Source organism: Channa argus, chromosome 9 (genome assembly GCF_033026475.1).
Source record: "Channa argus isolate prfri chromosome 9, Channa argus male v1.0, whole genome shotgun sequence".
Classification (NCBI taxonomy): Eukaryota; Metazoa; Chordata; class Actinopteri; order Anabantiformes; family Channidae; genus Channa; species Channa argus.
In genome coordinates this window covers 10,508,095-10,534,390 of record NC_090205.1, presented here as the reverse complement: position 1 = coordinate 10,534,390, position 26,296 = coordinate 10,508,095, and the positions used below count along the sequence as shown (strand labels likewise).

Genomic DNA, 26,296 nt, shown 5'->3' with positions numbered 1-26,296 from the left:
AATGATCTTAGTCGGGAGAGACGGCATCAAGCAATGAATTGATTTATTTTATACAGTTGAGAAATACGCGACAGGGAAAGCTACGCTCAAATCAAGTGTCATTTAAGAGAAGCGACTGTTAAACTGCGCAAGTCGTTTAGCGTTTAGGAGCAACATGCAGCGCGTCTAAGGAAATCACATTTCTCTGGGCGACTTGTGTTTACACAGGAGCAAACCAAAGCCACGTTTTAGCAAGCAGGCTTGGCTGGGACAGGACAGGGCTGTTTAGCGTTTGACTCACTGCCCATGCAAACATTGGACGAAGCAAACTACAAATGCATGACCATAAAAGTAGATTTATTTAAAAATCCCTGAAAAAAACGTTCCCATCGGAAAGCTTTTGATTCGGATTTGCAGGAGGAGTCGGCAGCTGGTCGGCAGCGAGAGCACATGTTGTGCATGCAGCGAAACGCTTCGCCGTATAAACTTTACCTGTGGATGTGGACATAAAAACTGTTGCAACTGCGCATGGGAATGGTGCATCCCCGTTGTTTTTCAAAGTAGTCTTTAGTCCCTCAAAGCTGTCGCCGAGCTCCCAAAGTGTGCATGCTCGACATGGAGAGTCAGGCGGAGACGGAGAACAGTCCCCCGAAGGCAGAAAGGAGGTTCGCCCTGAGTTACATCGGCTGGTCCACGTTGGACATGCGGACCACCCTGCCCATGCTCCCGTGGCTGGTGGCAGAGATCCGCAGGAAGAGTGAGCGAGGCGACGGCGGCCCCGTGGTGCAGGCACGAGAAGTTCAGCTCGTCCTCAACCCCCCCTTCGTCCGATGCGTCCCCTCCAGCAGCAGCAACGCGTCAGTTTTCATTTTTGAGCACAAAGCACAGCTCATCTCCCGCTTCATTCACAACAGCAATGACCTCACCTATTTTGCCTATCTGCTGCGGGGCCAGCCGGACAACCCCGAGTCCGAGATGTCCTGTCATGTCTTTAAGGCATGTGACCCCAACCAGGTAAGCCTGTCCAGCTGTCAACACTTACCATATGACACAAAAGTTTTGCGAGAAGCAGCAAAGGACATCAGATAGGATAGTGAAAACATGAGCACCACATATTAACACCATAATATTAACCCTGTTTCTGGATTGTTACTAAGGCGGGATTATGAGAAAAGGGGTCATTTTAAAGCCTGTTTGCTTTTGGACAAACAGTTTGTTTCTCTGGCCCATGTCCCTCCTCACTTCTCTTCCCCATTTGACTGGCCTAAGTAGGCCCGTTCAGTAATCCATCCATGCTTTACACTGACTTGTCTGTTATCATACAATCTGTTATCATATAAGGACTCACAGTGAGGTCCACCCATCTATATTTACCTTTACAGCTAAAACAAAGAAAATGTCCTGCAAAGCCTGAATTAAACATTCAGATTGCAATTGCACCTTTTAATGTCAAACACACACACACACACACAAGACACACAGTTGATCAGTCAGTGGTCCAAACATGTTTGTTTGGTATTAAGTATTTAGGCCACGAGTCAGTGAGGATGATCAACTGAACCCCCTGGATTTTTTTTTTTGGCAAAATTAATCCATCTCTGTGCTTTGCTCTTTAGGGAATCAGGCTGTTGTGTGGAAACAACAAGCACGATATGGAGTCAGCACATTTACATGCTGATCAGCATGCCAGTCTTGAGTAATAAACCGAAATGTGGTAAAAAGTCAGAAATCAGGAACGTGGGAGTCATTGTTTAAAGATGATGTGCAGTCACGCTTTTTGGTCTTTAAAGATGCAGATAAGTTCAAATTGTGGGTGTTAGGCTCAGTGGGACACTGATCTGTGTGTTTAGTTGAAGTGAACTGGAATAAGTGCCTAATACATGTTTTTGTGTTTACAGTATATATGAATCATGCGGTTTGGGGTTGTGTCAACAGGATTCTTCACCTGCTGTAACACAAGCTGAAGTCTTGCACTTGCTCATGTAATGTGTGTTTCCCCCAATAAACCAGGACACCATCGCAAATCCTGTTCGCACACAGGGAGGCTCACGTTTTTTGGTCGTGTATAATAGGGCTGCACCGTATCGAGTTTCGTGTGTTATGTGCAGGGCCGGAGAAGGCTGTTTTTCTGCTGGTGAAACTTGATAGCAGAAGAGGCAGCGTGCTAGAGGCAAACACTTTCGAGGCGTCTGGCTTCTCTGCTGGGATCCATGCGTTTGCAGAAGTCAGAAAGGCATTTCGATCGTTTGAGACTCAGTATTATTACGCCACAAAAACAACTTTAGCAGCCAGCGGGATGCAGTAGCGCTGTGTAAGATGGACCATGCAGAATTCATGTGGCAATCTACAGATGCTGCAGTTAGCATTATCAGGTATCCCACGTTATAACGACATGGATTTGTTTCGTGCTACTGTTTGTCATAACTCAGTTTGTAGACATAATAAAATAGTTCTTTATTTTTAGATCACAGACATGATTTCAAATCTATTCTTAGCAGGAGACATGACACTGCGCATTGTGCAAAGTCTGAGGGAAGGCCCCTGGCATCCATCAGTAGGATGTGAAAGGTTAAAATCAAATCACACACACACACACAACTGAGTGTCTTCAAGAGCAGAGAAGCTGATTCAAGTACAGTTTTTTTGTTTGTTTGTTTTTCTTTGTTTGCATGTCTAGAAATACTTATTACTACTACTAATACTTAGTTTATCTTTATTTTTCAGAAATTTGCTAACAAAACATAGTGGGTGTATACATAAAACCATGGACTATGCCATTGTGTGTGTGCTTTTGTTTGTAAGGTGTGTACCTAAAAGTAGTTAGACTTCCTGGACTTGAAATGCAAGAGCAGCTCTCCTGTAGGATCATATTATAGAAAAAGGGTTAGTAGGCGGCTTTGTACTATAGCTGCAATGAAATGTAAATGGTAGCTGTAATGATTGAAGCTCACTCTTTTGTTTCTGCACTTGATCGGAAACAGATCAAACACTGACGTAAACATCGTCTAGAGTTTGATTGTAACCTTATACAGCTCTTTTGCGTCAGCAGCAGGCACAAACTGAATTGCAAGCCAGCTCAACTCAGTTGTACCATTGTCAAGCCAGTAATGTACAGTCTGAGCCTGCACAGTGTAAACCACAAATCAGTGTTTTCCACCTCTGCTCTTACATGGAGCTGCACCACAGAAGCTCTGACTGTGCGGACACTCTGCTGACTTGTGCTAGTAACCATTCGCTGACATGCAGTGACAGTGTGACACACTGGAGAGCTGAACCCGGGAAGCCTTCATTCGCTCCATTGCCAAGTTAGGATAAAGGTCCTTGGCTGCTATTTACAAGCTTTACAAAACACAGAAGTCTTTTTTTAAATCCGCCTGTATTATATAACAACATCCAAACTAAACATGCACTTTTCCATTCTTTCACACTGTGAGTTGTTGATAAGCTTGTTCCGTGTTGCACCTGTACCGAACATTTGTTTGCCAGGGGCAGGCAACGTGGCACAGTTTCTGTCTGTTAACACGATCACATTTCTTGCTAAGCGAGAATGTAAAGGCCATAGATTCTTATCTGGCTTTCAAAAATGGATTGCATTTATTCATATGCTGTTGCGCACCACGGTTCAAGAAAAACTGCTGCCTGTGTTTACTCTCATATTATCACTTGAGACTGTCAGAGTCATCTGTTTCTTGTTTTTGCTGTTGGTTTTCTCTGTGGGCTGTAACACATTGGTTTATCAGCTAAAATAACACGATTAAAGAAAGTTACTGTTTGATTGTAGGCAGAGTGCGAGACTAAACTAGTGGAAAACTCAATGTCCTTCGTCACTTTACAGATTAACTCTGTCCTTCTTTGGCTGACTGTATTTTAATGGCTTTGAACAGATATTTTATTTGTTGTGTATAGAAGGAAAAGCTACCTTTCTTTACCGGGTTTCTTCACACAGTGTGATTTCCGGTTATGATATGAGCTCCTTCTCTGTGTTAAGGTGACGGAAAATCTTTTGTCTTGCTTTGTTTTGAGTTGAACTTAGTTATTCTTAGGCGCCAAGATTGTCCCCAGGCACATGGAAAGTTAAAAAAAAAAAAAAAAAAAAAAAGACTGGGAGGTTACACAGCAGCTGTAGTGACATGTAGCTCCTGTACAAACAATAAGTTGCTTTAGTGCCAATAGCTAGTGAGATTAAACCACACAAATGCAAACACACCAGCTTAGTTAAAGTTGGACAAATTACATAATTTTGTCTTTTATTTACTTTACTTTTGATTACTATAAACCTAAAACATGCATACTCTTGTACTGCTTCTGGTCTGGACAGGGGAACTTATCTTCCACAAGTCACTGGCTGTCGGTTTCCGTTCTTATCTCATATTGACCCTCGTATCTGGTATTGGTGATAACCCTTGTGTCTCTAGAGCAAGTCTATTCACAGATCCTGTGGCAGGCCCTTATTCTTTCCTAGTGCTTTAGCGCAATGATGAAGTGAAAATGTGACAGAACTACCTGCCAGTTGGTGTTTGACCAAATATTATTGGGCTCTGTTGTGTGAAGGTTTGACATGACCCACGACCCATGAGAGGGCTCGGGACTCAGCTTGGAGAGAACAATCCTCGTGTTTGTTTTCCCCTAAGCCCTAAAGCTGTGCTCGGCTACTGCCGTTTATGTAGACAGGCTTTAGCTCACAAGCAGTGTCACTGATATTATTTGATAAAACATGGGATGGGTAAAGGTTAAATGTAAAACCCTGCTTGAAGAACATGTGGAGAGGGAGATGTGTTTGAATAGATTTCCACTGGAAAACACACGGCTTTCCTCTGTTCCCTAACAGCATTTTGCCTGTCTGTGCCTGTATCCACCCAGTCAGTGAGCACATTTTTCTGGCTCTGTATTGGGTAGACTACAAATAATTTATCAGGTCAAATGGGGCTGTGGTGTCATCTCACTCATGTATATTTCAGCTGTTCTCTTAAATCTTAAGACATTGCTGAAATTTTTCCCTCTGTGGCAAAGGACAGGCCAGCTGGTGCGGCTGTGAGTCTCATGGCCTCTGAATTACCTTGACCATGTAGCGTCAACACTGTGCCCTATATGCAAACACTTGTTTAGACATCTTAAGGTCACCTGTTCTCCCAAATGATTCTGTGAAAGTCTTATTCGGTTCCTGGAAAGTAAAGTCAAGCAACGTGAAAAGGAGGCCGAGTATGTTTGACCAACCACCTCCACTGCCTGCCTCTCAATACAAGCCTCTGTTACCAGCCAGGCTCCGCTCAAACCATGGGAAGGGAGGCACTCCGAAAACAGGACTTTAAAATAGCTCACGTAGACACAGAAGCAATACTGCAGACAAGTATTGGATCTCTGTCCATCTCGAAAATGAACTTCTCTGAGAAGCAGGGACCGACTTTGTCCGAAACTTGTCTTCCCATTCTCTTGCTTTTTCCTGAAATAAGACTTGATTTATTTTGTTATGTAACTTCCCTCCCTAGTACATTATACATATATTTGCTCAACAGGTCAGACTGTGCGTTTATCAAATACAATAGGAGATGTGAGCAGTGTGCAGAGCCAGTGTTTGTTTTAGTGCTCATTGTTCGTCTTAAACCCAGAGTTTTGGTCGACCTTGGCTGTGACACTGTTTCTATGCACTCTCCCTTCTTTAGACAACTGTCTGCCAAGATTTCAGAGCAGCAGTGATTCACTACTCTCTGACTTCAGATTCCTCCCGGGTTGACTGTAAAAGGGATCTCAAGAGTAAAGGCTTTTATATTGTCAAGTAATGCTTAAGGAATTTGCTTGCACACATGTAACATTCGTTTGGTTTTACGTGGTTGCCTGAAAGCTACCAACACATTTATGCCTTGATGGCCCAGGCTGTCCCTGCAGGACCTGAAAATGGTTCCAGTGTTTAACAAGGTGGAGCTGAAATGGGCTCAGTGACCTTCAAGTTTCTGATTTCTTCCAGCCCTCTTTGTCTTCTGGTCTACAGAGCCGTGGGTGTTCCCTGGCTCCTTGCCTGCTTCTGACACCGTTTCAGTGTTTGTACTGTCTGTTTGTCAACTAGCTTGTGTTAGTTCTAATTTTCATGCTGTTTTTTTATCCTTGAGTTATTTAAAGTTGCAAGATGAAGTGATTCCAACCTTGGGTAAAGAACTGGGACAATAATCTAAGCATACATTTACTTGTTCTGCATTGACATCTGCTAATATGTGGTAAGCTGCAGAGACTATTTTATTTGGGCTTTTTACTTGTATTTATCTTTCAAGTTTAACTTGACAATCACAAAAAACAATGCCACAACACATCATTCTATAAATTAATGATGTGTCTACCTCAGTGCTCTCGCGTTGTTCAGTTTTAGGACGAGCAGCGGCTAAAATCTCCTCTGGCTTTGGGCTCCACTTCCCTTTCTTTTCTGTTTTGTTATGATTATCCTTTTTTGATGTCTTCCTATTCATCATATCCCTTTGCTCTGCTCTCATCTCATGCCTAACAGGTCCCTGAAGTAATCAGCAGTATTCGCCAGGTGTCCAAATCAGTTCTAAAGGAAGATGCCAAACCCAAACAGGAAGTGGATGAAGCCTTTTACAACTCCCAGAAGTTTGAAGTGCTTTACTGTGGCAAGGTAAAAATAAAAATGTTGCAAATATTTGGTTTTAATTTACCAAAGGCATTGAATGAATACTGTTGGGTTTGAAACTTTCACCAGGTGACAGTAGGCCACAAGAAGGCTCCATCCACCCTCATTGATGATTGCATTGATAAGTTCCGCCAGCATGAGGTTGAGCGCAAGCGCCTGCGGATGCTTAACGGGCAGCGTGGGTCTACCGAGAGCGCCCCCGTGGAGTTCCTCATCGGTATAGAAGGAGACCCGTTGTCATCTGTTTTGAATGAGAGTACAGAAGACCTTGGAGTTCCTAGGGTGGAGGACATGACTGCAGGTATAAGCAAAGGGCTTATCTCAGTTAAGTATTAGGAAAAGATGTGTCTGAGATAAGGCACATGAACACAGCTATAGTGAAAACAGAAAGCCAAGGCTAAATCAGCCAACTAATCTCTTGGTTACTGTTGCTAGGCCTGTCAAATAATTTTATTTTTGCATGACACGCATGCAGGTTTTAGTTATAGAGTGGCAGATCGACTGTTCAACTTTCATTCACTTCATACACTGGTGAACAAAAGCATTTCTATTATATCTGTCAGTTCTAGCAGTGTCTCTGGCCAACTCTTTAAATTGCTGGTATGATTGAAAAAAACAACATAAACCTTTTTTTGGGGGTTGAATTAAGGTTAATGCAAGTGTGCTGTCAAAGTACTGAACTATAGCTCCGCAGGGATTTTATGGTATCTTAAAATTTCAAATTTTCTGCTTGGGGAACGAGCAATGTTGAGTCTGCTCCCACTGTGATATCACATTACTTAAATTAGGAGGATCTTTTCAAGTCCTGTATTAGCATTAGGGGTGTTCATAGAAGCACTGGACTGTTATGAAGCAGACTTAAAACCAGGTTCAGTGCATCTTTACTGTGTGTGTGTGGTGCAGGTAAAGCCCTGTCCAGTAATGCCAGTCAAAGCAGCCTGCGGGGAGCCTTCCCCGAGTGTATCCTGGAGGACTCAGGATTTGAGGAGCCTCAAGAGTTTCGTACACGTTGCAGCAGCCTGGCAGGGAGTCTGCAGAGGAAGCCAGGGGAAGGTGTCATGATGGGTCCCACACGGCGCAGACATGCAAGCGCCCCTAACAATGTTCAGCCTTCTGATGCCGACAAGAACCGCACCATGCTCTTTCAGGTAACTTTAATAAAGAAACGTGCAGTTGATTTCTGCGGAAAGTATATTAGCTGTACTTTTGTTGATATCTTGGTTTCAGAATGAGCTTACGTGGCTCAGAGATCTCTTATCTCAGACTCTAGCTGACTGTGGGGACTTAGTCTGCTGTTTGTATGCACTTGTATCGAAACAGCAATTTTCTCTCGTTTAAACCTGTGGCTTAGGATGCATTTAGGTGCCTGGCTATGGCTAAGGGGATCTATTGCAATTCAATTACAGTCATTTGCAGTAAACCGAAGGGCATGAGTACTCTCTATGAGAGAGGTATACATAAACAACATACAGTTACAGTTGTACTGAGGCTTAATAATGTTTTATTCTCTTTGGATTTACGCCAGAGTTTTACAGTGTGCTTGGTTTATGGGAAGAACTTTAAATATAATCATTTATACATTAGACAGATGGATGTTTTTTTTGTTTTGTTTTGTTTTTTTTTTCCAATTTCTACCATCAAGTCATAATTCGTCTTGAACAGCTTGATGTGTCACCACCAAACCAAATGCTTGCCGGCTTCATCGCTGTTTGTCAGCTTGATGCATTGAGCTCAGCCTCAGAGCGTCTTGCTACTGCAAATCATTTTTATGTGCATGTGACTGGTAGTTACTCTATAGTGTCACTTATTCACAGCTTTGGTTAAAGAGGCTTTAACTCCTGAGCACAGTTTGGGAACTCAGTGTTACTCCTTAATGAAAAGCTTTCGGGCTGCAGAGTGAGCCACTTGCCATGTTAATTTTTAAAAAGTGAAGCACAGTGCTAAATAGGATATAATGTAATAGTCCATTATGGGAAAAATCATAGGTGCAGACTTGTCTCAAAATACTCCTAGTCTAAGTCCTGAGTTACTTGACTGAGATCCTTTTACATCCATGATCCACAAACAGCGTGATAAGTTTGTGCTGGCACTTTTATGCATCTGTTTGTGTTCTTTCAGGAACCTGTCCGATCACTGCATGCTTGTGTCTTTTGCAGGTCGGGCGTTTTGAAGTAAACCTCATAAGTCCAGACACTAAAACAGTGGTGCTGGAGAAGAACTTCAAAGATATCTCATCCTGCTGTCAGGTGGGTATTGTGTTTACTTGCTGGCTTTACGATAAAAGACTCTAAGATGTGTTTTTGCTGGAGTCTGAACCAGAGAATAAGCTCAGACTTGTGTTATATATTTTTTTCTCTGAGGATCCAGTGCATTAGTGCCTGACATTTAATTTATGACATTCTTATCAGTGATGTAGAGATATGTTCCTTTTCTTTGGGGTGCTGGACTCCAGTTTCTTTAAATGGATGTCTTCTACAAACATAATGCACTGTCTAGTATGAGTAAAGTGGTCATTTCACTGGAATGAAGATTGTCAAGAGCCATTATGGTGTCAACGACTTGTGCTGTGCTTCATTGCAGTTGCATTTGTGCGGCTGGATTGAATAAAGAGAGGGGTAAAAATGGGATTTCCTTGCTGAGCTTTACTTTATTTTCCTGATTGTCTTTGACTTTGTCACAGGGCATCAAGCAGACCGACCATTTTGGATTCATTTGTCGGGACCAGTCAGAGTCAGGTCCCAATCAGTATATGTGCTATATTTTCCAGTGTGCAAGTGAGTCCCTGGTGAGTTAAACAAAATGTATAAATGAAAATTAGTTCAGATTTTCTCTTGACACAATTTTTTTTATTTTGACCTTTTTATGCCTCTCTGTTGTCTTTCTGTTTGTGTTTACGCCTGTCTCGTCGCATTTGACTCTCTTTGTCAGGTGGATGAGGTAATGCTGACCCTGAAACAGGCCTTCACTACAGCAGCTGCCTTACAGAGCAACAAGACCCAGATTCAACTATGTGAAGCCTGTCCAATGCATGACCTGCACAAGCTCTGTGAGCGGATTGAAGGTAAGCCACGTGGATTCCTGTCACCCATCCAGCACTTCCCATGAATATATTGATGCCTGGCCTGTTTCTCTGAGTTAGAGCAAGATAAAGAAGCACTTGTTTTTTTTTTCTGCTTTTTCTAGGTCTCTATCCACCCAGAGCCAAAATAGCCATCCAAAAATATCTGTCCCAGCTGACTGACAATGAGCAGGCTGGGATTTTTGAGCGAGTGCAGGTAACGTGTGGCTCTGCCGGAAAAATTAAAGTATTTTTTGCTGATTGCCAGAAACTGCATTTAAATATGCAGATGCTACATCGTCTTCTTCAAAGCCGTCTTTGTTTCCATCTTAGTTGTTAAGTGTTAGTGTGTTTATGTCTGCAGAGGTTGAAGCCGGGTTCAGACCAAGAGGAGAATGAGCTGGTGATTCTCCATCTAAGACAGATCTGTGAATCCAAACAAAAGTCCCATCTTCACATTGGAGAAGCCCCTCAGGTACGTAACACTTTTAATGATGGAACAAAAATCACAGACCTAAAATATTTACTGCAACACTTTATTTTCTATCACTCAAGTACAGAGATCAGTCTCTTGCAGATTCCCTCTTGGACACTAATCACTGAGATCAAAATCCTACAGGATAGTGCGAAAGCCTTAAATGGTTTTTAAAGACCTTTTAACATCCTTTCAAACTGTAAAGTCTTTCGATAATTAATTTATTATACGAAGACTAGCAGATAATTTAGCACATGATCTCTTGACCATTCGTCCAGCTGCTCAGGCTTATTATTAAAGTGACTGCAGTCGCATTTATTAATAACTTCACTGATGGTTGTTCTTTTGTCCGTTGTTGTAATCTGTCAGAATGCGGCGAACAGCTCAGCAGCAGGCGATGGCACCGCCGCCACCAGTCGCTTCAAGCTCGATATTTTCAAGAATAAAGCACGCACCTCCCTCACCAGCTCTCTTGAGAACATCTTTTCAAGGGTGAGTCTGAACAAAGAGTTAGTTTTTTGTTTAGTTTTTTTAAACCCCTTTCCCTGTCAGCCTTATGTTCTATCTTTTATGCAGTTTCCTGTTGTTATATTATCTTCATTGTTTCCTCTCTCTCTACGTTTATCTTTGCCTCTGCCTCTTAATTTTGCCACCCCTGAGACAATATGGCCACTGTGCTGTCTACCTTTACGTGTCTCCTTGCTCAGTCTTTGTATCAGTTGCTGTTTGTGTGTCATTGTCATCCAGGGGATTTGGATTGACCCATATCTGCCAGTCAGACAGCAAAATAATTCCTTAGTATAAGGATCTGAGCATCCTGAGGCCTCGGCTGACATCTGCTCTTGTCTCAGACTTTGCTCAACAATGACACTGTAAATGTTATCAAGTCAGGAAATGTGTCCTTGTCATTTTTTGCCATCTAGGTCTCTCTTTGATTTATTTCTGGTCAATCTCTTACTATTGCCCTGACAGTACCATTTTCTTTGCCAAATTTGTACGAATCATTTTTCACCCGCTTGTATTTCTTGAACTATCCATGTTTTGTCACATCTGCCAACAGGGTGCCAGCCGAATGCGAGGCCGCTTGGGAAGCATGGGAAGCATTAGCAGTTTTGAAAGAGTAAGTGTCCTTGAGGAAGAACCCGAGAATTTGCAGAGCTGCACTCAGGGGGCTCTGGGAGTTCTCACTTTTAGCTCAGTGGGTTTTTATAAACATGTTATATTCTAGCGCTGTCCTCTAAAAGGGAAGAGTGTAACAAGCATGATTTCAATTTCATCAGGATCAGTAGCTGGAGACTGCCAACAATCTCTTCTCATGTGATTCTCCTCTGCATTAGTGCCTGCATAATTTCATCATGAAGCTACAGTGGTCTAATGACAGAACAGTGCAGCAGGGAGTCTGTTACAAAGCTGTCAGCGAACCATTTGGGGCTGTCACCTCTGCTTTGTCACTGCTGTGCAGAATGTAGAGTGAGGGTGTAGTCAAAGTGATTTAGTGCACAAACGGCATTATACAGATTTTCAACTTGCTGTAATGCTCACTAAGACACGTAATCAGTCTTTGGTGTGTGCATTCCGTGGAGGCCCTTTCTAGTAAGACTTCTCCATGTTGCATCAGTCATCTCATGACATATTTACTGGGAACTAGAATCCACAGCCAAGTGAGGGAAATAATTCAAATCAGCCTTCAAGTGATGGGAGAGTTCACTGAGCTGCTCACTCATAGTGATGACAGAGAAAGTGCAAATAATGTTGATTTTGTAAGTAATTTGTGTATTTCAAAGACTGTTGCTAGGCAGAATTAACATTTCCATGCCGTGTGTCAGTGTTTCCAAGCAGGATCTGGTGTTATTCAAGGCTTACTTGAGCCTTCCCACCACACATTTCTTATATTCCTGACAATCAAAAGTAAGTTGTTTGCCCTGTGATGAAGTCTGCAAGTGGTCCTCTGGGGAATGTGTCAGGATGCTGATGGTTTGACAAGCAGGAAATCCAAGTCAGGAAGTACAGTTATTCATCTGCTGAGCCATGGCTGTCCTGGTTTCCTCTTCTTAGTCCTGTCACAGGACACAGAACTGCACAAGATCAGAGCTACTTTATCGTTTCACTGTTTCCTTATTTATATAAATCACAATTAAGGCCCTCAGCTGAGAGTGATATCTGCAATTATTTACACGGGTGCAACATATGAACAGACACGTTTTGCAGTCCTCGCAATTTCATTAGATTGCACTTGCTGTTGCACTTTTTGAAATATTTTTCTGTGCATATTTACAGAAGCAGCACAAATATCACTTGGTTTTCACCTGTCACCTCATAGCTTGGAGAGGGACATCTGTAAAGTATGATGGGAGGAGATTGGAGGGTTGACATGTGGAGTGGAGTCACCAGGGCCCTCCCCACCAATAGTGTGTGATGCTGTGTGTCACAGGACATTGGCCATTAGAATACAATAGATGTGGGAGTTGTACCAGCAGGCATGAGGCTACACTCAGCCTAAAAGTGTTGAGTGGAAAGTTGAATTTGGAATGAGTCTTGCTGTGGGGTTTCATTGGCTAGGTGAGTGCAAAGGCTGTAACTTGAGTCATTGAGTGTTTCATTCGGCTTTGGGCTGTGCCGTTTGAAATAGAACTACTTGCCGTGTGTGCTTTGACTTCTAAACACATTAGGTTTGATTATCCATTATCCTGCTTTTAACCAGGTCAATGACCTTCACAGTTATAGTCAGAATTTTAGAGGAATTTGTAAAGGGATTAGGTATGTAACGTTACCATTCTGTCATTGTTTCAAATTCAGAAAATCCATCTACGCTAAAATAAAACTAGGTATACAATCTTTCAAATGTACATTCTTGTTACAGGGTTTTACGCAAGCACTGACCTCTTTCTCCCTTTCAAATTTTGCTCCCCTCTCAGCAGGATGAAGAATCTCCTGGTCACTCGCCTCCAGGTTCCCCTCCTGCTTTCCCTGACGACGACCCGGAAGCCAGCCTGCAGTTCCGCAGGCGCGCCCACACCTTCAGCCATCCACCTGTGAAGAAACGTATCTCCTTTGAAGGTCAGCCGACGGGCCAGAGCAAACACGCTCCGCTGCACAGACAACAGTCGGTTAACCCGGAACTGCTGCAGGGCAGGTAACTCACAACTCATCCATGAATCACTCGATTTCTGGTTTCGGACCTTTGGAACAAAGGAATGACCAATGCAGGATATGCATCTCCTTAGTCAAGTTGCAAGTGTTACTGTTCTGCTGGGTGAATTGTACTGAAGATTTTAATTTGTTTCAAGAATTGGCTAATGCTAACTTTGCTTAAAAACCAGAACCTGTTGCTTCTCTTTTAATCTGTTAAATGCTAAGTAAATATTTAGCTGACCTTTGATGTATGTACACACAATGTTATCTATTTGCAGCACTTTGATCAACCCTAAATCTCCTCACCTTCTGTTCCACTATCCTTGAACAATAGCATCACAAGTTTCCTGTTGCTCTTTTGATCCCTCATGTGTCCCTCGATGTTTTTCTGTGCTCCCATCAGAAGGCCTTTCTTTTGTGTAATGTTTGTTTTCCATTTGTGGCCATTTCATGTTTGGTTCTCCCAGTCCCGTGGCTGTCTTGAGAACACGCAGCGTTTCGGAGAGCGAGTCCTCCTTCAGCCTCTCCCCCTCCTTCTCTGCTCCCACTTTCCTGAAAAGCTTTTACCAGGGCTCGCTGGGCTCCCTGGCAGACAGTGGGGGCCTAAAGAGGTGAGAGGGGTTGCTTACAGAGACCCCTGCTAAGACCTACAAAAATCTAGCGGTCAGGTTCTTGTGGGTGGGAACGATGAACTGTTCTTGGCTGGGGATGGCAGTAGCTGCATTAATGTTGGCTGTCCAAACTTTTTAACATCCAGCTTTTTTTGTCCCTGTATCTTTGTAGCCTTTTCCTGTCAGCAACTTTTTATTCGTGTAACTTTCTATTACTTTCCAGCTCTTTGTCTTTTTCCCTATCCTCTCTGCAGCAGGACTTGCCCTCTTCCTGCTGATACACCCCTCTGTTGTTATATTTGCATGAACTTGAAACTTTTTTTGCATGGCCAGATATTGACTGCATTTTACACTTGTGCGATTACATATTCTGGTCATGCCTTAGCATGGAAAAGAATTCCAGTAATTTTCACTGGAGCAGACCAATGTGAAATGTCATTTCCACTGGGAGCTTTCTTCCTTTTTTTTTTTAATTTTAATTTTTATTTTTTTCATCTGCACTGATAATGCAACAAAAGTATCAAGAGAAGTTTGTTTAGCACACGTTACTCATGTTGACGCATAAGGGGGACATTCAGAAGACAAGGTTTGCTTTCTTTTGCACTGTGAAGGAACTTTACGCTGGTGACTTTCTCTGTGATCGGATTGGCAGTAAAACTGTGGATATGACAAGCAAGGAATTAAAATATGTTAAATGTGAATAGCTATAACAAGCTGTATGAGCAAAATAGCCTTCTCAGTCACATTTGTCTCAATCCAAGGTCACTTCCTGTTATTCATTGCCCACATGATCAGAGACATTTGTATGCTGACCAAACTGCAGCTTCCAAGGAATCTTCAATGAGAATAAAGAATTCATGAACTAATTTGAAACCTCTTCAGTAATTCCAGGACAAGATTTTACATTAACATGCAACAGATTGGGTTTATTTATGTGTATGCAGTGCTCACAATTTTAATTTCCCTTCCAGTCTGGGTTTTCACTTGCAGAAATAGTTGTTGTCTTTAAATTAACCAGAGTAGTTCCCAGCATTTCCACATATTTATTTGTACATACACATGACAAATGTGTAACATTTCATTTGTCTGCTCAGTGCAAGAGAAAATATTTGGATGAAGGGCCGAAAGTGAGAAGAGACTCGACAAGAGAGAACATTAAGCAAGACGTTGCTTATTGTCCTCCTTAGTTTTTGTCCTCCAAAACAATCAGTTGTGAGACGTCTATCAGCCATGTCCAATTATTTCAATAATTTAGCCAGAGGACTACAGTCAAGTTAAAGACCTATTTAAAGCAAAAAGATCGCACTTGACCAAAGTTTTCAGTGACACAAAAAAAGTTTGAAAACATTTCTAAGTATGACATTTCACTTTCTGTTTGCTGTTTGAGTTTGTTGACATGAGTTATTGAGTTTAGATTCATTGGCAAACACAAGGTCTACAAGGCCGTGTACTCTAATGCATTTAGTATGAGTTGATCTCCTGATATATTTACCTAGTATCTCATTTACCTTTCCAGGCAGTGTTTGTACACACCTTCTTCTATAATGATGGCAGAGTTTCAAGCCCATGCAGTGATGTAAAGCAATTAAATAGATTTGCTTAAGTAGAGTTTTTCTATTTGTCTTTAGCATGTTCATTTTCTGCTGTTTCATAATTACTACCTTTCAGTTGGAAATGTTTTACTATAAGTATACTCGGCAAATAACCTACATTTTACATGGAGTACAAACTTAAAAGTCCTTCACTGAGGCGGCAATGTATTTTTAACAATCCTGATTATGGTAATTATGGCAAAACTTGCAGTAATCGATCAAATGTGCGGTGAAAGATCACTGATGGTAAAGATAGAGCTGATTGAAACCACATTATGTGCTGAACTGTACTTAACCTCTATAATGATACATCAGCATTTATTAGTTCATTTTTCATATATAAAAATGTATATTAATATTAGAACCACCAGATGGTGTTATAGTTGTGGATGATCAGTGTAGTTACTAGTTACTTTTCAGAATCTGCTTAGTAATACAAAATACAGTAACAAATTTTTTTGATCTGTAGTGTGAATTTTACAAGCTACTCAGAAGTGCATAAAAGTAATTAAAATAACTTATTAGATTCAGCGCAAACCATCATTACAGGCTGCAACATTAAAAGGATGAACACGTGCATCATTAATTATGATCCATTAATATCATATGTATTGATGTGAAGAGAGAAATTCTGCATAAACAAATCCACTCCTTTTGGTGATTCAAGTGTTTTTATACTTAAGTAACATTTTGACTGCAGAACCTTTTAATTGTAACAAAGTATATCTACATTGTAATATGGCTCCTTTTTTACCTAAGTAAAAAATCGGTCTATTTCGTCCACCACTGGCCACATTACATTGTTCAGTCATCCAGCAGCTCTTTAAGTTAAGTTTTCTCCCGCACTAATGAAAGCGCGTTCTTTTCTAGACATCAAACACATGTGCATGAACCTCGAGAGTGGCTGTTTGTGTTATTCTACATACTAAGTGTGAAGTGCAGCTTTATTAACATGGATATTGCCATGCCTGGCAAATGTTTTCTTTATCAGTACCTTTAACTGTTTTTCTTAATGAGAAGCTCATATAAGGTTTCCTGTGTTGTTGTGAAGGTTAGATGTGTGGGTGTGTGTCTGCATTTTTAAAAGAGTGCTGAAGGGTGTTGGTGTAAGATGACACTGACTGATTTATTAGGTGTCTGTGACGCTGCTGTCTTCTTTTGTAGCAATGGAGAAGGCAGGCGGAGGACGTTGTCTGGCTGCAGCAGTGACTCATTGAGTGGTCTCCCTTGGACACCACGAAGGATCTCCTGGAGACAGAAGATATTCATGAGGGTTGCTTCGCCTATGAACAAGCCTTCTGCATCCATGCAGCATCCAGGTCTGATTTTAAAAAAAAAAAATATATATATATATATATATATTAAAAAAATAAATAAAAAAATAAGCATCTGAAAGTTCAGGCAAGGCACAACAAGATGCACAACACAATAAGCTCTGAATAATCCACAAGTGCACTGATAATTATCACAAGGAGGAGGGGACATTTGATTCTCATGTAAAATTAATTTTGCAAAACTTCTCTTTTGACTTTCAAATTCCATGCAAGCAAAAAGGTTTGAAAAGAGAGTTATTTTCCCATTTCATTCTTGTGAGATGAACACTGATAAAGAAGCTTGTATAAGGGATCCTGCTGCCTTTTCCCATGGCCAGTTTATCGCCTTTAGCTTAGTGTTCTCTTGTTTCTGCTTTCTTATTTCAAGGGAGCACAACATGTTCTGAATGCTGTGTAAATGTTGCTTTGTAAACCTCAAGATAAATCTACAAGTAGGGATGCAGAGAGAAATGTTGCAGTGTTTGAATTATAACTGCCTAGTTTTGTTTTTGTAAAACACAAGTCCTCTTACATCCCAATTACAGGTTGTTATTAAGAGTCTTGTACACGCTTCTTTAACAAGTTAAAGTTAGTACGTGAATTAGACTCAACCTGCTCCAAAAAAACAAAACCAGACTCTTTGAAATTTCTTCACCAGCTAGTTGCAATTGTATTTTTGTCTGTTATGTCTTTTCAGTGCTGAGCAGTTAGTGTTACAAATGGCTTATCAGTTGTTGTTTTTTTGGTAACAACAGCTGCTGCAGGAAATATGCTTGGTGAGAGTTGTAAGATTAAACTGTACAATAATTATGCTGTAAAAAATGCTTAAAGGTTCTGTAGTTGCACGGAGTAGTTTAATTGTGCATATAAAAAAAATTGTGATTTAAAATATGTTCTCCACTTAAAAAAAAAATAATAATAATAATAATTTGGCTCTTGTGTTTTAGAACATTATGATACCCGGGAGCTGTTGCCTCTCTCTCCTCGCACACTGGACTCAGGTCTGGACCCTTTAGGGTGCCTGCTGCCATCAGGTGACTCCCTGTCTGGGGAAAGGCCTAAGAAGACACGGGCTGACTACCGGGCCCTCTGGAAGACTGCCATCCACCAGCAGATTTTGCTGCTGCGCATGGAGAAAGAGAACCAGAGACTTGAGGGTGAGTGCTAGTCACTACTGTGCAAATAAAGTCTAAAAAGTCAAAGAATCCTTTTTATTTTTATTTTTTTTATTTTTTTTATTTTTTTTGGGTTACGTCAGTGGCAAATATGAAGAACTTGATGTTGGTCGTTTTGAAGATGCTAGATCATTCATTGGTTTTAGTAGTTTTGTGTATTTTATGTCTGCAGACACTGGGGGGATTTATAATTTGTCATGGGGCTGTTAACACTGGGTAATATTTAGTTTTTATCTCCCTGTAAAGATGTATTTTTGCCACTTTTAAATATATACGAAATCTTCCTCTCCTGTCATATTTCCCCAACCTGCCATCAACATTTTACTCTTAGTCCTTCCTTCACACTATAACACTTATAGTCTTGTGCCTAACTGTAGTTTTATCACGGTGGACAGGGTTCCAAAGCTTGCGAGTTGGAAAATGTCATTCTGTTTATATTGAGTAAAATTGGTTTCGGATTGTGAAGCATGGTTATATTAACAGTAAAAACGTGTTGCTGTTGCAAATTAACACACATCTCATCTCAACACATGCAGGTAACAATATCTGCTCTCAGTAGGTTAAGGAGCATGAAACTAGTTCTGCACCAACAGTGCAAAAACAGGTCCAAGCCTTTAAATGCAGATAATCTTTCTCCTGTCTCCTGAGTGACATAAAATAAACCCCACCTTGTCAAGATCATAGTAGGTGTCATTTTTATGCAAGTCAAGCTCAAACTATGAACAACCAACACCAACTAACATTAAAAGTAGGAGAACATTATTTTCTATAGCCTTGCAGCTTTTACATTTTATTATACCAACACGTTTTTTCCCCTTTGTGTGTTATTGTGACACCAATGCTGGTGTGAGGACCTTACTGTGAATAACCATTTTCAATAGAAGGTAAGCAATACAAAATGATCCTTTGGGTTCAATGCAGATGGTTTGCATGATTTGGGCTGTTGGTCATTGTATTCATTTAATTCCGCTCATTTTTTTTGCATGTTCAAGGACCACCATCATACTGTATGGTGTTCTTTTGTTTTTTTCTTTTGTCCTTCGTCCTACTGTCTTGTACCTTCTCCACGACTTCAGCATAATGTATTTATTTATTTTTATTACTTTGGGTATAATGGCTTATGTTTATGCAGTAGGATTTCCATGGTAACTAGTGACATGGTGTGAGGGGCTACATCCACACTTAAATCGGACATCTTTTAATGACCTGCATTCTGCTTTACAAAAGCAAACAACAGAAAGGCTTTGTACTTTTCTTTCATAGCCACCTTTTGTGCATAAAATTTCTGCTTTGACAAGAGAATTTTTATCAACAAAATGTTGAATGTGCTCTTGTTAATCTTTTTTTATTCTGGTGATTGTGTTGCAGCGAGCAGAGATGAGCTGCACATCCGCAAGATGAAGCTGAACTACCAGGAAGTGGGTCAGTGTTCCAAAGATGCACAGGCACTGTGGGAGAGAAAACTGGTAGCCCCAGGCAGAACGACACTCCCACAAGACAAGGAGGAGATTTATCGTGCGCTCTGCCAAGGTGAGAGATCTGGGTGTGTGTGTAACCAAACGAAAACAGCAGTAGTGAAGACAGTTCCCTGCATTGTGTATCTACAACTAAAATACTTGTAATCATTTGTAAATCTCCACTATGTGTGCAGGGGTTCCCAAGAGCAGGCGCGGAGAGATTTGGTTGCTCCTATTCCATCAGCATCGGCTGCGTCACAGATTGCCTCAGCGTCAGCTCGCCCCGGACACCCCCTACCACGACCTGCTGAAACAGCTCACGGCACAACAGCACGCCATCCTGGTGGATCTAGGTGTGTACACAGTTGTGAAGAGGGTTGCTGTCAAATGTTAGACCTCACATAATTATACAGGATGATTCATACAAAGAAAGAAATGAATCTTCAGCCTCAGCTGCTCTATAAATATAATTTATTACTAGTTGTGGTTGTTTGATATTTGGATTAAAAAATTACAACATTTACAATTCGTTACAGCGTGCGTCCTTTTCTGTTGCTATAAAGTCACCCAAGCCATAAATATTGGGATGTAAATGTTAGTTGTGTCTCTCTCTTCAGGCCGGACCTTCCCCACCCACCAGTACTTCTCAGCCCAGCTGGGCGCAGGGCAGCTTTCCCTGTACAACCTCCTGAAAGCCTACTCTCTGCTGGATACAGAGGTACTAATGTAATCCTGTTTCCTTCCCCTATAGTGCAACACTGTAAGGCCACAGTGGGGGGAATGTCATCTTTGTTTGTGCCACACAGGTTGGCTACTGTCAAGGTATCAGCTTTGTGGCTGGAGTGTTGCTGCTGCACATGAGCGAGGAGCAGGCCTTTGACATGTTGAAGTTCCTGATGTACGACCTCGGCATCAGGCGGCAGTACAGACCTGACATGGTCTCTCTGCAGGTCAGTACATTAATAAATAGATAGAGGGGACTGTCTAACATGTTATTAGAGCAAAACTTAATTATTGCATAGCATGATTTAGCAGCAGAAACCTCTACATATCATGCGACATACGGTGCAACGCATCGCACAGCATCTCTTTGGCACCCCCAGTGGTGGTGCCGAAGAGATGCTGTGGTCGACAGCAGTGTATAGAACCCAGATCAAAATTCAATAAATAGATGGCATCAGCTTTCACCAGGAATGTGTCCTATCACCAAAATACACGTTGAGAATAACGTATTATATAACTATAGCTCCCACAAAGACTTTTTAAATGTAAAAGTTACTGAATACATATGTTTCTGACTAGTCAGAAACAGAATGCAAGTATCATTAACAGTGGACTCTCAGTGTAAATTCAGCCTGTAGCTGTTCTCTTGCCTGCTGCGCAAAGCCCAGCTGCCTCCCACACATGTGGCTTACTAGTTAGCAACAGCAAAGAGTTGTCAAGTGTCTCCACCTTTTATTCAAGCCACACCTGGATGCCTGCTCTGTTAGCTTCGGTTAAACATCAGCTGACCTCGCAGGAGTAACTACATCAGCAGGCGTGGTAATGTTTAATCTGCACCAGGTAACTATTTAGCCGAGCTGTGACCTGTTTGTTCTCTCGACATGATCTTTAAAGACTAATGCAGATATTTTTAAAAGAAAGAGGAGTTTTCTTTGTGCTGCGGTTGATCGCAGAGAGGTAATAGTATTGCTTGTTGTTCTGTCAGGAAATTGTAGGACTGATAACAATCTAATTTTAGCTAACTTCTGCTTCTCTTTTCTGTCTGCTGTGCATTTCACTGTAAAAGTTGTCCAGTTCACTGTAATGTATTATTTACGGGGGTAGTGCAGCTTGTTGGCTTTGACGCATGTCTGAGCAAGTCTCTAAAACAGTGGTAAAAGTTGAGGAGTTCTCTGATTGGGCAATGGTTCATTGACAGCTAGTCATTTTTCATTTGTCCTCTGATACTCTGTCTACTGCAGATCAAGAAATACCTGTTTTTCTTTCAAAGCATGTTAAGACGTGTGTTTTAATCTCTATGTGTGCTTTTTTAAATTTTTTTTTCCCAGATTCAAATGTACCAGCTTTCCAGACTATTGCACGACTACCACCGTGAGTTGTACAATCACTTCGAGGAGCACGAGATCTGCCCAAGCCTCTATGCAGCCCCATGGTTTCTCACTCTCTTTGCTTCACAGTTCCCCCTCGGCTTTGTGTCCCGCATCTTTGGTACAACCTTTTTATTTGTTTGTTTGTTTGTTTTATAAAGGCTCTCATATTTGCTCAAGTGACATAGTATCTTCAAAAGAGGATGTTATTAATACAGTTCAAAGATGGTGTGTGTGAGTGTGTAGCAATAATGTTTCTATTTCTGTGTTTATTTATTCATTTCTAATTTTCTCTTTCAGATTTTGTTTTTGTCCAGGGGACTGAGGTGATCTTTAAAGTTGCCCTGTGTCTGCTGAGCAGCCATGAGGGGGAGATAGTGGAGTGCGACAGCTTTGAGAGTATTGTGCACTATCTGAAAACCACACTTCCAACGCTCACTCAAACGCAGATGGAGCAGACCATTGCAAAGGTATAGAAAGAGAAGCTATACAAGATACAGTCCCATGATTCCAGATAATTTAGTGCAATGGTCCACGTAAATGTAATGCATATTGCATGAATGGTTAAAAGCTTTTCAATATGTGTGATGGTGGAACATGCATTAAGGGCTGCATTAATGCCCTAGTGTTACTTATTTATTACAATGTAACACCAGACAAATATTTGTGTTGTTGTTGATCAAGTACTAAGATCAAGCAGTGAACATTTCTTTCTCACAGTACAGTTTTTCATTGCAAATGATTAGTTACAGCCATTAAAACAAAAACAGATTTTCAGTCCTACTTCAACCTATTCCATTATGTCACAATAGTCTGCTGAAAGTTTTCCAGTTCAGTAGTTCCAGTTCCCCCAGCCCATAGGTGTCACCCAGCTCTATAAGGGCTAACAAAGGGCTGACCTCAGTCTATTGTAGTTTATTGTTACAAGCAGGTATGAATGGCGCATTTCCGAGCCATTTTGACCTGTATATTTGGTGCAGTGGTGGTTATTTACAGTAACAATGTAATGAAGGAATGTGGGTCACTGATGTGTTTTGTCTTTACTAGACATTTGTTAACATAAATGCTCAGTAGAACCACAGTTATCGTTTCCCCTCTACATACAGACTAATCTCAGTTTTCATAATGACTCACCAGTTGAAGGCATCACTATCTAACCTGTCTTTACCAGGTAATGGAGATGGACATCTCCAAGCAGCTGCATGCATACGAGGTGGAGTACCATGTCCTCCAGGATGAGATGTTGGACGTTGGGTCGCTGCCTGATGACTCTGACCGTCTGGACAAACTCGAGAAGACAAATGCACAGTTAAAAAAACAGAACATGGACCTACTGGAAAAGCTTCAAGTAAGGAAGAGAAGCATCAATCCTACATTTTACTCTGCTACACCACCCTTCTTCCCTGAATCACTTTTCATAAAGCCCTATTGAGGGAACATCTATATAGACATGTAGGAGGTTATGGGCTCGTGTTATCGTGTTGCTGCTGGTTGTGTCTCAGACTGCCCATAGATGGCACTAAAACATCAATTAAAACATACTGGTTACTATAGAAAAACAAAGGAATTGAATGTTTCTTGTTCTCTAAGTACTCTTTTAATTGTGTCATGTGAATCTGTGCAGCAGGCCTTGTAAAGTCCCACCTGATGATTCTCATATTAATGAAGCTCAAGTATTACTGAGCTTCTTGTCATGAAAATAAAATGTTGTTCACTGTAATCGGAATCACAGAGTTGGATAACTGGTACTACAAACTTTAACTAATTGATACAAAGCACTGGCTCTCTATGAACTACAATCATGTTTTATTAAATGATCGGCTTATTTTACACTTTACGTGTGAAATTGTAGAATATGATCCACAAAAACAAAAGCAGTGTTTACTCATAGTTCTTATAGCTCCTGTGCCTTTTCACCTACCCTCCTTCCAGATGTCTCTTTGTATTGTACCCTGTATTTACTGAGGCATGATGTCTGTGTCCCCCAGGCGGCACGGCAGAAGATTCAGACATTGGAGACGAGCGTGGAGAACTTCCTTTCTCGGGAGAGCAAAATGAAGCACATGATTCGCTCTCTGGAGCAGGAGAGGGCAGCTTACCAGAAGACCATTGAACGCATGCGCTCGTGCCTTCCCTGTGACGCCCTGACAGATGTGGAGATGACCCAGATCAAAACAGGACCCAACGGGAAAACCAAAACTGCAGCCAAGAAGCCCTGATGGTAACCAGGGGGCTGACTGCTCTGGGCCGATGCACAGACAGAAACAGAAGTGAACAAATGGGGACTGCTTTACTGCAAGGCTGCTGAGCTCCACGGCTATTGTTGTACTGCTGCACAAGAGTGGCAGCGCCTTGTAAATGTGAAATGTCTGAACTTGAGACGTGCAGACTGTACAGGAAATATCTACGTGATATTTGTCAGCAGATAATAGAGTGATGGGAGGATGGTTTCAGTTATACCGTATTAGCAAGCAGAGGGCTCCATCAGTGCATCAAAGCTGTTGTACTCTGTCGTCTGTTACACTGCCAGTTTGAAGGTGAAATCAAGATGCACATCCTTCCCTATCTCGATCTTTTAGTAATCGTGGGGATCCTTTCTAAGTTGACACAAGTGAGAATTGTGTCTGCCTCTGCAAATCTTTTAAAGCAATGCCTTGATGTATTCACTACCAGTCTCAGTAGCACCACAAAGGCACTGAACTGAAGATGCCTGTGGGCAAACAATCCTCTGGACCTCAGGTTCACGTTATAGCCATTAACAGTGTGCATAATCCTGGAGTTGCCACCCCATTGTTTTTGCTTTTTGGAACTGTTGTGGTGGGAAGTCTTTCTCAGGCTATTCGCTTTGCTTTGTTTAGTATTTCTGTTCACTTGACATGTTTGTAGATGTAATTTCTCTCCAAAGGTCAATGCAATAATATTCTGTTTTTCACATCTGGGTGGAAGTTTGCCATATTAGGCTTTAATTTTTAGCAGATATGTCGTTGCTCATCTCCATCACCAGCACCACACCACTGCCTTCACATGAGATCTTTAGTGCTTACACTTGCTGCTTTTAAGGAGGAAGCGTTTTCTTCCAGAGCTCTAGCAGGAAGTAAGGTTGTCTGCCTTTTTAGTTTCCTGTGTGACTGACCGCGTTGTTTCGTTTTAGCACCGAGTTCAGACACTGTGGCAGAGTTCACACTCCTCCGGAGGCACCGAAAAGCAGAAAAGGTGGAGCAGCAATCTGAATGTAAATCACTTCTGAAAGTATATGTAACATTTTGTTTTTGTCTGCCAAAGATTTGACATAACAAACCACATCAGACTAGGATCCGATTGTGTTGCATGGCTCAAGGTTTAAAGACTGCACATATCTGCAGTTGTACTGCTGTTAGTCACATGTCCAAATTCTGTGTTTGCAGTGGCACGCAAGTGTTTAGGTAAGTGGAAAGATTGCAGAGGAAATAAGAATTAAGAAGAATAACTGCTGTATAATAACATATACAGCATGTATGTGTGTATATCTTTTATATATATAAAATATATATAAAAAAAAACTCACACACACACACAAGCTTTGCAGTGAACTTGCTGATTGTATGGGCAGACAGTTCACATTAGTTCAAAGGCTGTCCCTGGCTCTCTCCTTAGTTTTGTTTGTTCCCACCTCCGTGTCTGACTCACCATTGCAGGTTCTGATGGAAAGCATAACAGTCCAGGACTTGACTGGGCTCGTCTCTGCTTTCATAAACCACCTGCACATTAAAACCAAGGTAATGTTTGTCAAAGAAAAAGAAAAAAACTTTAGTTACAGTATTTGTCAGTCTTCCTGTCCTTGGTGATGAGATGTGGTGACACATTTGTCTATTTCAGTGTAAAGTTTTTATTCTCCAGCTCCAGTTCCAAGTCGCTATATCTGCTGCATTATGTTTCAAAAACCTGTGTATTTGCATATACCCAAAGCACTTTTCTAAGTTACAGGAGTTAATGCACACAATGTTTGATTGGTTGATAAATCCAGCCTTACATTCCCTGTCAGGGTAAAATGTACTTATGCTAATTGAGTTGATGTTGTAAAGATCTGCACCAACCTTCTCATAAATAATAGACAAATAGTAGCCTCAGTAGCTCAGAAAGTGAAATATATTAAATAACTCATTTTTGGATCTGTCAAAGGATACAGGCCTACACTTCTTTCCTGACTCTATTGCCTGTGTTTTGCAGACTTGTGCTATTTTATCTTAGATATTGACAATTGAACCAAAGAGGTGGATGTTTTTCAAGAACGAATGAATGGGAAATGAATGAATTTGCCCAAAATCCTGTGCAACATTAGCAGACTTGTTTACTTGTTTATTTCTCTGCAGCTTATTAAGTGGTGCCAAATGTTATTGATGGCCTGTATTCTCCATTAATCAGAGAAACGAGACCATTTTGTTTGTTTTTGAAGGCAGTGAAGGGTCTTTATTTCAATCCTGACTGCTAAAACGTGCTTTTATCACTGTGTTTGAAGAAAAGACTGTCAACACGAGGGCTACACAAAAGCAAAGAAACTGTCATGAACTCTTCAATAAAACCTTACCCTGCCTTGTATTCTGTCTACTCACGTCGAAATGTCTTCCCTGCCCAGTAAGCTCTCATAAAGAAATCATGCTCCCTTACTGCTCTACAAGGTAGCACTTCAATCCTAGAACGTAGCCTCAAGCCCAAACGGTGTGTGTGTGTGTGTAGACATATTATTGCGTAAAAGGGCAAGGTAGGCTTCGACGGTTTTAGAGAGTCTATTTAAAGACCT

At 41.3% G+C, this 26,296-nt stretch overlaps 1 protein-coding gene across 6 annotated transcripts; it reads left to right on the top strand.

The window, feature by feature from the left end:
* Positions 1 to 26,094, top strand: tbc1d4 (TBC1 domain family, member 4). Of its 6 annotated transcripts, none has more exons than XM_067515171.1 (23): positions 1 to 993; positions 6,473 to 6,601; positions 6,686 to 6,917; positions 7,520 to 7,764; positions 8,773 to 8,862; positions 9,297 to 9,401; positions 9,545 to 9,677; positions 9,800 to 9,891; positions 10,039 to 10,149; positions 10,519 to 10,641; positions 11,210 to 11,269; positions 13,068 to 13,282; positions 13,749 to 13,892; positions 16,649 to 16,803; positions 17,745 to 17,954; positions 19,341 to 19,502; positions 19,624 to 19,782; positions 20,047 to 20,147; positions 20,236 to 20,379; positions 21,481 to 21,640; positions 21,820 to 21,989; positions 22,691 to 22,867; positions 23,508 to 26,094. In XM_067515171.1, exons 1-23 carry the CDS (start codon positions 586 to 588, stop codon positions 23,736 to 23,738), a joined length of 3,756 nt encoding a protein of 1,251 aa, XP_067371272.1. In that variant the 5' UTR covers positions 1 to 585; the 3' UTR covers positions 23,739 to 26,094. The 6 variants fall into 6 exon arrangements, with proteins under 6 accessions (XP_067371272.1, XP_067371271.1, XP_067371273.1 ...); XM_067515170.1 differs by having other exon boundaries at positions 13,065 to 13,282; XM_067515172.1 differs by lacking the exon at positions 13,749 to 13,892 and having other exon boundaries at positions 13,065 to 13,282.
* Positions 26,095 to 26,296: the final 202 nt, after the last annotated feature.